Source organism: Paroedura picta, chromosome 11, assembly GCF_049243985.1.
Source record: "Paroedura picta isolate Pp20150507F chromosome 11, Ppicta_v3.0, whole genome shotgun sequence".
Lineage (NCBI taxonomy): Eukaryota > Metazoa > Chordata > Lepidosauria > Squamata > Gekkonidae > Paroedura > Paroedura picta.
The window spans coordinates 43,533,899-43,543,684 of NC_135379.1; the positions used below are offsets into that span (position 1 = coordinate 43,533,899).

Consider the following 9,786-nt stretch of genomic DNA (forward strand, 5'->3'; position numbering starts at 1 on the left):
ACTGTTGGCGCTCCTCCTGCAGGCACCTGCGCTCGGCCACCAGCCACTCCAGCAGTGCCTCCAGCACAGTGCAGTCTCCCGCCAGGTGCTTCAGGTGCTGGCAGGACAAGAGGCAGAACCGAACTGCGAAACCCCAGAAAAGAAACAATTTATACACTATCGTGAACAATGGATCTTCACGCCATTGGTCAGTTTCGGTTTAATTTCTGTGAAAGAACACTTGCCTAATTTTATGGTTGGGGGTCACCACAACATGAGGAACTGTATTAAAGGGTCGCGGCATTAAGAAGGTTGAGAACCACTGCGCTAGAAGAAGACTGACTGGGATGAAGGAATGCTGCAGTGGAAGGCTCCTGCTGAATGGAGTGGTAGCATAAGACTCAAGTCCTTTAAATTCCATGGATTTCACTAGGAGATTTCACCATGTTCTTTAGCTGGTCCTTTCCCATGGCTATTGATGGGAAAGGTGCTTCAGTTTGGCCAAGTTTATCCTACGTTTCCATTCCATTATGTACAGCCTGTTGGTTTAGTTGTATTCTTATGTGGTATTGCCATGGGGTGTCCAAAGCTGATGGACAAAGAAGTTCACATAACCTTTCCCTGTCAAAACTTTGGTTTCTGCATTTAACAATTCATAGAATTAAAAACCCCTGTTGGCTGTAGGGGTGTAGGATGACCGCCTAAGTTTATGGTGCACCTTCCCCCTTCCAAAAAAAACCCCTAGCTTAATTGTGGCTCAGAAATGAAATAAACGAGATGCTGAAATCTGCAATCCACCTATCTGTCTGATACCCTTGCTAGGCAGGAGCCCAGGGCCCAAGAGAAGAAGGAAGCAGCGGTTTCTTATGGTCAAGCTGATTGTGATTGATTGTGAACTTGGTAGTGCAAGGGCCTCTGCTGTGCACCACTTATGGTACACTAATGGCTGGCTGGCTGGCTGCTTATAGGCAAGGTAACAAAATAATTACAAGTATCACTACCAAGTTACTTTCAGTCGTAGTGGGACACAGAGAAATTCCACACTTAATGTCAGTATCTCTCTCTCTCTCTCTCTCTCTCTCTCTCATTCGCACTCTCTCTTGGCTTTGTATGTAATTTTCTGCCTTTTTTAAGGCCCTCGTGTTTTTCTTCTGTTGTTAATTAATCATAACAAGAAGTGCAATAATCAACTGTTATTACAGTCATGGACCAGCAGTATAAAACACGCATTAACAAAAACATTTATTTTTTTAAAATGCATTAAAAGTATACTTATTATTATTATTATTATTATTATTATTATTTGATTTATTAGATTTATTGTCCGCTGCTATCAGCAAAGCTGTCTCGCAGTGGGTTACACAATAGTAAAACCCCACATAAAATATGATTAACCCCCTTGTTACAAATATATCCTGGTGGCAAAAACGTTATTTGGTAAATCAGCATTGATAAGCACAACAATAACAAACAGCACAAAATGACTGTAAGCCAATAAATCTGTGGCAAAATACTAAAAATGTATAAAGTGCTAACTCAAAAAACAACTGGACAAAAAACTATAGATAAAAGTCAATAACATCAATAGGAAAGATTGCAGTAAAGCCAACCAAAGACCTGGCTTTACCTAGCACCAGAATAACATCAAGGTAAGTGCTGGGCAGACATCTTGGAAACTCTTCTTCTTCTTCATATACTGTACCTGTGATGGTTCATCCAGGACGGCTCATTCTCACAGGCTAGACATCACACAAATGATGAACATACATGAGAGAACCAGTCTGAAAGTCCACCTGTTTGTTAGACGTCACTATGTAAAACCGGTCAGTATTATTTTTGCGGTCAACAAAGCTTTGGTAAAATTATTCAGTCAATCATTGTATCTCACAAAATGGGAATCACCTGGCCAATACTGGTAGCTTGAATCTGAGAGTGCTGCATTCCCTTTAGGAGTGGCTGCCACTGTCTTCCTTGCAGGGATTACTTTTTCCTTAAGCAAACAATGTCTCAACTAAGGTTCTCAGATCCAGGTTGGACGTGAGACTAGAGACTAGAGAAATGCATTCGTATCTATCCCAGGCATTGGGAATACTTGAGCTCTTTTTGAAAAGGTCTTTTTGTCGTGTCCCTTGGCCCTATCGCAAAGGACACGTATGAAGAATGTTGTGGCTCTTGCCTTAGCTACAGATGGACTCTGTCGTGGAAAGCCCAGCTGCACCCGAAAGTGTCAGCATCGTTCCCGTAACTGGAGAGGTTGAAGTTGAAGTTGTTGATGTTGTCATTGAAACAGAAGAAACTGGTGGCAGCGAGAAACCTCACACTGAAGGGAAAGAAGCAGAACCATCTCAGGTAAAACCAAGAGAGTTCTTCTGGGGCTTGGTTTTGCAGGAACTTTTATGTTCTCAGTGAGTCACTGGTGTATTTCAGGGAGAAAGAAGACCTTGAAAAGGTTACATCTCAGATAGCAGGAGGCCAGCAGCCACACATAGATCCTCCTGATATGTGCAGCCATTATGTTATCTGAACAAGGCAACACACAAGTTTTGTAAGATCATACAGCATCAGTATGTGCAAACTAATGTTGCCCCGATTCAGGAAACATGTGACCATGTGTATCTGGAGAAAGCAGGTGGAGCACAATCCCAGTATGCGCAGTTGCTAGGCTCCCAGTATGCATAGACATAACATCTGGAAAGGGCTTGAGTCAAGCATCATGCTGATAAGCTGGCTTCTTTGCCTGCAGATGTCAAAATGGAACGATGCCAGATTTGTCTGCAATCCATAAAAGTGATTATTGTTGCATTCTGCAAATTCTTGAATGCATTGTAAACAACATGCATTTGGGGACGACTTGGCTGGATGGAGTCACTGAAGCAGTCGATGCAAGCTTAAATGGACTCCAGGGAATGGTAGAGGACAGGAAGGCCTGGAGGATCATGGTCCATGGGGTGGCAATGGGTCTGACACGACTAACAACAACAACAATCATTCCACCTGCATGGAGACCAATTTCAAGGAGCATTTGACCAGTCTCGAAGACAATACATTATTTTTTGGTTGATGGTGATTGTTTCCCTTGTGTGGGTGTGTTTTCTCTCCCAAGGAAAATCTCAGCAACATTCCTTCCGTGGTAATAGAGCCAGCATCCAACAATGAAGAAGATCACGATGCAGTAGTGAACGAGTCAAAGGATACTGTGGAAGATGTCAGTGCTCAGGGCGCAGAAGGTGCGGTTGGCGAACCTGCTGAGGCTGTTAGTGAGACCACAACAGTCAAGGACGTCCCAGCAGCAGCTTCTGAGGAACAGGCTGTAGCAGCAGATGACCACATGCCAGCCGGCTTCCTCTACAAGGTTTCTTGAAGTCTTTGCTTGTTGCATTTTACTAGTGCTGGTCACTGAATGTAGACAAAGAGGCAGGGAGGACATTTTGACCTGTTTTCCTCCATATTTCTTCAGCAGTAGCTGAATAAGAGGCTGGGCTTCAGTTAGAGATTGGGCTTCATTGGCCTGCAGAGTCTTTTGTCATAACTAGCAACAGATCAACATGCAATCCTATAATTGGGTTTAGAATGGAGTAAACAGAGGTGTGAAGGCCAAGAGGGAAACCAGAAAAATAAGGGAAAATCCCCCACCCCAACTCTGAGGACTCCTTCCTCAGAAAGCCAGTTTGGTGTAGTGGTTAGGAGGGCGGATTTCTAATCTGGTTTGATTTCCCACTTCCCCACATGCAACCAGCTGGGTGACTTTGGGATCACCACAGCACTGATAAAGCTGTTCTGACTGAGCAGGTGAATGTAAGCCTCCTTCGGGTAGAGAAAAGCAGCATATAAAAACCAACTCTTCTTCAGTAATATCAGGGCTTTCTCAGCCTCACCTCCGTCACAGGGTGTCTGTTGTGGGGAGAGGAAAGGGAAAGGCGACTGTAAGCCGCTTTGAGACTCCTATAAGAACTAATTCTTCTGTAATATCAGGGCTCTCTCAGCCTCACCTCCCTCACAGGGTGTCTGTTGTGGGGAGAGGAAAGGGAAAGGCGACTGTAAGCCGCTTTGAGACTCCTTTGGGTAGAGAAAAGAAACATATAAGAACCAATTCTTCTGTAATATCAGGGCTCTCTCAGCCTCACCTCCCTCACAGGGTGTCTGTTGTGGGGAGAGGAAAGGGAAGGCGATTGGAAGCCACTTTGAGACTCCTTCGGGTAGAGAAAAGCAGCATATAAGAACCAACTCTTCTTCTTCTACTTTTAAGACTAGCCACGTTTACTACAGCATTAGCTTTCTGAAAAAGTGTGGTTAGACGTATGCTTCAATAAATTTAGTTAATCTTAAAGGTGCCACTTGATTTGTTTTATTTTTATACTCCAACTAGTAAAGAAGCCCATTGTATGAAGAAGACAATGGGCGCTAGCAGGTGGGGACCAGAGCGAGCGGCAGGTGAGGGACAGAGCGAGGGACAGGCTACCTGAAAGAGGAGGCGGACGGCGGCTCCTCTGCATTTTTTTGTTCTTCTGCGGCTTTCCCGGCGGCTCCATTGTGTTCTGGGGCCATGAGGGCAGGGAGCACCCAGCAGCTGCGCTGTGGGCGGCTGCTGGGGCTCCCAGGGCGCCGTCTTGAAGTGGCGAAAGGCTCCTCCAGGGTTTTTTTTTTTCTGCTGGCTCTTGTGGGCGGCGGCTTGGAGCTGCGAAGGGCTCCTACAGGAGTTTTTTTTTCTGCTGGCTCTCGTGGGCGTGCCGGCTTGGAGCTGCGAAAGGCTCCTCCAGGGTTAATGTTTTTCTGCTGGCTCTCGTGGGCGTGCCGTCTTTGAGCTGAAAGGCTCCTACAGGAGTTTTTTTTTCTGCTGGCTCTCGTGGGCGTGCCGGCTTGGAGCTGCGAAAGGCTCCTCCAGGGTTAATGTTTTTCTGCTGGCTCTCGTGGGCTTTGAGGTGGGCGTGCCGGCTTGGAGCTGAAAGGCTCCTACAGGAGTTTTTTTTTCTGCTGGCTCTCGTGGGCGTGCCGGCTTGGAGCTGAAAGGCTCCTACAGGAGTTTTTTTTTCTGCTGGCTCTCGTGGGCGTGCCGTCTTTGAGCTGAAAGGCTCCTACAGGAGTTTTTTTTTCTGCTGGCTCTCCTGGGCGGCGGCTTGGAGCTGCGAAGGGCTCCTACAGGAGTTTTTTTTTCTGCTGGCTCTCCTGGGCGCCGGCTTGGAGCTGCGAAGGGCTCCTACAGGAGTTTTTTTTTCTGCTGGCTCTCCTGGGCGGCGGCTTGGAGCTGCGAAGGGCTCCTACAGGAGTTTTTTTTTCTGCTGGCTCTCCTGGGCGCCGGCTTGGAGCTGCGAAGGGCTCCTACAGGAGTTTTTTTTTCTGCTGGCTCTCCTGGGCGCCGGCTTGGAGCTGCGAAGGGCTCCTACAGGAGTTTTTTTTTCTGATGGCTCTCCTGGGTGCCGGCTTGGAGCTGCGAAAGGCTCCTCTGGGGGTGTTTTTTTTTTTCTCTGCAGTTTCTCGGCGGCTGGAGTCTTGTGTTTGCGTCGGCGGCTCCCTTGGGGGCCGGCCTGACGCGGCGAGAGGCGCTTTGCGCCTCTCACCGCGTCAGGCCGGGAGCAACTGCGAGCCGCACTGCGCGCGGCTCGCAGTTGCTGGGGCTGGGAATCGGAGGGACCAATCGGCAGGCGCTTCTGCTGGCTCTCCTGGGCGCCGGCTTGGAGCTGCGAAAGGCTCCTCTGGGGGTGTTTTTTTTTTTTCTCTGCAGCTTCTCGGCGGCTGGAGTCTTGTGTTTGCGTCGGCGGCTCCCTTGGGGGCCGGCCTGACGCGGCGAGAGGCGCTTTGCGCCTCTCACCGCGTCAGGCCGGGAGCAACTGCGAGCCGCGCTGCGCGCGGCTCGCAGTTGCTGGGGCTGGGAATCGGAGGGACCAATCGGCAGGCGCTTTGCGCCTGCCGATTGGTCCCTCCAGTTGTCTGTCATGAGGAAGGGTCCAATCTGGACCCTTCCTCATCCCGGACACATCCCGCCCCAGAACCCCTTACTGTTTTATTTAGTCCGTGGCGCCCGCGGCGCCACGGGCAGTGTACAGATGATGTTAGGTTCATCCTAGCGACTTGTGACACCTTCTCAGGGCTGGCATTTAAAGAAATTGTAGCGGATGCTGGACCACCTCCTTTTAGGATTTCCTACCAACAGAGCTCCATCAGTTTGAGATACTTTAATATTATTTTTATCTTGTTTGCAGTGCAGCTTTCTCAGTGAAGGCAGCTTACAAAACACACACACAAAAACCGATTAAGTCAGACCGCGTAATACAAAGCAACGACAATGCAGTCCTATTGGAATTACAGTTAGAAAGTCACGCAAACAAGAAAGAAACGAAGCCATGACATGCCACAGTGCAGGAAAGGGCATTCAAAAGAAACAAGAAATCTGAGCAACACGCAACACTTGAGTGACGGCTCCGGCAAAATTCACCCGCTGTAAATAAACCTGCCATTGTCCCAGTGACACGTGCTTGTTTTCTACTGCACAGGTCGAAGCACTGCATGATTTTGAGGCAGCTAATACTGATGAACTGAATTTGGTGCGTGGAGATGTCGTATTAGTGATCCCGTCAGCAGCGGAGGCTGATCAGGTAACAGCAAAATTCCCCGTGCCCCAGTTCATGTTGGAACATGGGTTTTAAAAAAAGCAAAAACTAAAAATGTAAGTCACATTGTGCTTTTCTGTAGTCATATTTGTGACGGTAAAACGCAAAATGCTTTGGACGCATTTTCATGTCTTCTCCCATGATGCTATCCTTGCACATGGGAGATATTATTTCGGGCTGGCAGTGCTCGAGGATAGCAAAGGGGCAGTCTGTCACAGCCCAAGGGGCTGAAGTCAAAAACAAAACACAGATGGCCTGAACTGAATCAAGTGGCAGTGGTGGAAAGAACCTTCGTGTCCCAGCTGACTTATGGCGACCCAGGAAGGTTTATCAAGGCAAGAGACGTTCAGAGGTGGTTGGCCATTCCCTGTCTGCACGTCACAACCCTGCTATTAGTTGAAGGTCTCCCATCCAAATATGTAGGGTTGTGCGTCCCAATTGGCCTTGAACTCACAACCCCACTAGCCAGGCCTGACCCTGTTTAGCTTCCCATGAGATTAAGTTAGTCAAGGCTATACAGGACAGGAGACTGGATTAAGTAATGCTGTTTATTTAGATGACTAACGGCAGTGCTGTAAAACAGGGGTAGTCAACCTGTGGTCCTCCAGATGTCCATGGGCTACAATCCATTGGCAAACGCTGGCAGGGGCTCATGGGAATTGTAGTCCATGAACATCTGGTTGACTAGCCCTGCCGTAAAACATCCACTTTACTTTGATTCAGAATTCTGTGCACACCAACGAGGAAAAAAGTATAAATGGGAATGGGGCGAAAATTAGCCCCGCGCTTAAGAAGTCACTTCCCTTTATACAGGCTGTAACTCTGGAGGTTAAAGTCTTATTTTGTTAAAATGTTTTCACGCTGCCTCTCGAGCATTTGAGGGGGTTAACAACCAGCCATTTAAAACCTCTCCACTGTAAAAACACAACTATAAAACATAAGGGGGGAGGGGAACAGTCATAAAAAGCACATTAAAAAAACAAACTTTTAAAACAGCCGCCAGCAGTAAAGGGACGATGTTGCTTGTATTTTATTCATGTCAGCCCAATAAAACTGTTCTCAAAGGAACTTATAGCAGTTTAAAAGGCTGTTCTGGGAGAGGAGTTTCCATGAGCTCTTGGCCCAGGCACCCTAGAATTCTGTTCTAGCAGCCGCCTTTTCTGCCCCTACCTGGGAAGGGGACCGTTGGTGCAGCAGGCTCCTTAAAAGTTGCCTCCCCTCCCCGTAGTCACTTCCTCGGTGAAAGTCAGGGTGAGAGGGGGCTCTCAGCTAGGATTGCGAACTCTGGGTTGGGAAATTTCGGGAGTGGAGCCTGGGGAGAGGGAGGTTTGGGGAGGGACCTCAGTGGGGTATAATGCCCGAGGGTCTGTCCTCCAAAGCAACCATCTTTTCCAGGGGAACTGATCTTGGTCATCTGGAGACCAACCGCAATAGCCTGGCGGTCGTCAACCCTACTCTCAGCTAGAGCTGGCTCCAAGCACCATGAAGGTTGCTTCTTCTCCCTCTGGTTTCACAAGGATGTTAAGCGCAGGCACCAAACCTCAGATGAGTAGTTATTACAGCCATTGGCATTTTACGGTCTGCAAATTACCCTTTCTTTTTCTCCCGCGCAGGAGGCTGGCTGGTTAACAGGCATTAAGGAGTCCGAATGGCTCCAGTACAGAGATGTTGCTGCTTACAAGGGACTCTTCCCCAAGAATTTCACCCGCCATTTGGAATAGTTGTCAGCTCAGGCATGAAGAGAGACTGAGGGAAGCTCAGCCCTGCATTTCCAACCTCTCCGATACGCAGGTGCCCGACTTTACAGTCAAGCCCTCCGGGTTTACGGACTTGATGCCAGACCCCAAAACCAAGCAAGACAATAAATAAACAAAAACTGGATGACGCATATCACATGAGCATGACTGCAAGACATTCAGAGCTCGCATATTCTGAAGCAGTACGGGGGTGGGGGGGAATGTCTTTCTTTGTTCACATTTACGTGGCGACAGGTTTGTTTGTACTTTTGTCCGAGCTATGGTGATCCTATAACTTGATCCTTCCCCCCACCCCCCGCCCCGTGCAACTCTGAGTAGCCTCCTCAATACCGGAACCTTAACTTTCTCTGCACTAAGTGTATCGTATTGTTGCTGCGCTGCAGAAGACTTGACTAGTAACCCTGTAGTAATGAGGTCCATCTATTCCAATTTTCAGTGTCTGGGGAAAAGAAATCCGCTGCAAAGTTTTTCGGTGTTCTTTTCAAACATACATAAATATATATAGTTATAGGTATATACACACACATGCGCGCAGATGTATTGTATGTGTATATAGAGCAGTGCATAAAGATCATTGGAAGCCTTCTAGGATCTCTCACAGATAGCAGGGGCTTCAAGACAGGTAAGCAAACCTGGGAAGGAGCTGGAAGACCCACAAGTCTGGGTCTGGCTACGATGTACAACCAGGCCTAGGCTCCTGACGACTTGGCAGACAAGAGGGGAATCAAAGCCGTGGGTTTGTACAGCGGGGCTTCCTAGAGTGGCCTGCTCTGGAGTGGCGGAAGAGCTGCCCAGCCACAGGCCACCACTGATCTGTATGCATTTATACATATCGTTCCCCTCCATCGTAGTTCCTTGACGTAGTATTGCTCATACAGGCCTTTTGTTCTTATTGTCTGGCATTACAGTAGAGAATCCCTTTTCGAATGGGGAACCGGCTGCTCCATTGCCAAAAACATTAGATGACGATATCTGCCTTCGTAATGCAAAGTTATCATTCCAAGGTGACAACCAAGCTATCAAAGCTCGCATTCAAAGCTGCTGCTGGAAACAAGCAAACAAACACCGAGGAAGGCATGGTTCTCAAGTCAGCTCTGTGTTACCAACTGCTACAGCTAAAGATGGGATGCTTCAGAGAAAGGGGGAAGGGTTGCGATGCTGATTTTATTTTAAAAATGAATTGGCCGAATGAATACGTGTGATTCTAGTCGGGGTGGGGGGTGGGAATGAATAAACACAATATATTTTCACTGTATGTATTTATGCAGCGCACCTTTTAAAGATCCCTTGAAAGTAAAACAAACAAACAAAAAAAGATGTATCCTGTATCAAAAATTCATCTGTAATTCTTGTTTTTCAGTGTTGTGTCATTCAAAATAAAACCTTTGATCAGCTCCACAAGAAGCTCCAGCCCTTCTCCCGACTGCTGCTTTTTGCATAAAGGG

The 9,786-nt window shown here is 47.7% G+C and overlaps 1 protein-coding gene across 2 annotated transcripts in view; it reads left to right on the forward strand.

The window, feature by feature from the left end:
* Positions 1 to 9,751, forward strand: part of AMPH (amphiphysin) — a 111,686-nt gene extending 101,935 nt beyond the window's left edge. For both annotated transcript variants that reach the window (XM_077303546.1, XM_077303545.1), the window contains 4 exons: positions 2,161 to 2,328; positions 3,083 to 3,331; positions 6,468 to 6,569; positions 8,198 to 9,751. In XM_077303546.1, the coding sequence (XP_077159661.1) occupies positions 2,161 to 2,328; positions 3,083 to 3,331; positions 6,468 to 6,569; positions 8,198 to 8,305 (627 nt within the window). In that variant the 3' untranslated portion in view covers positions 8,306 to 9,751. The remainder of the gene's footprint in view (positions 1 to 2,160; positions 2,329 to 3,082; positions 3,332 to 6,467; positions 6,570 to 8,197) is intronic.
* Positions 9,752 to 9,786: the final 35 nt, after the last annotated feature.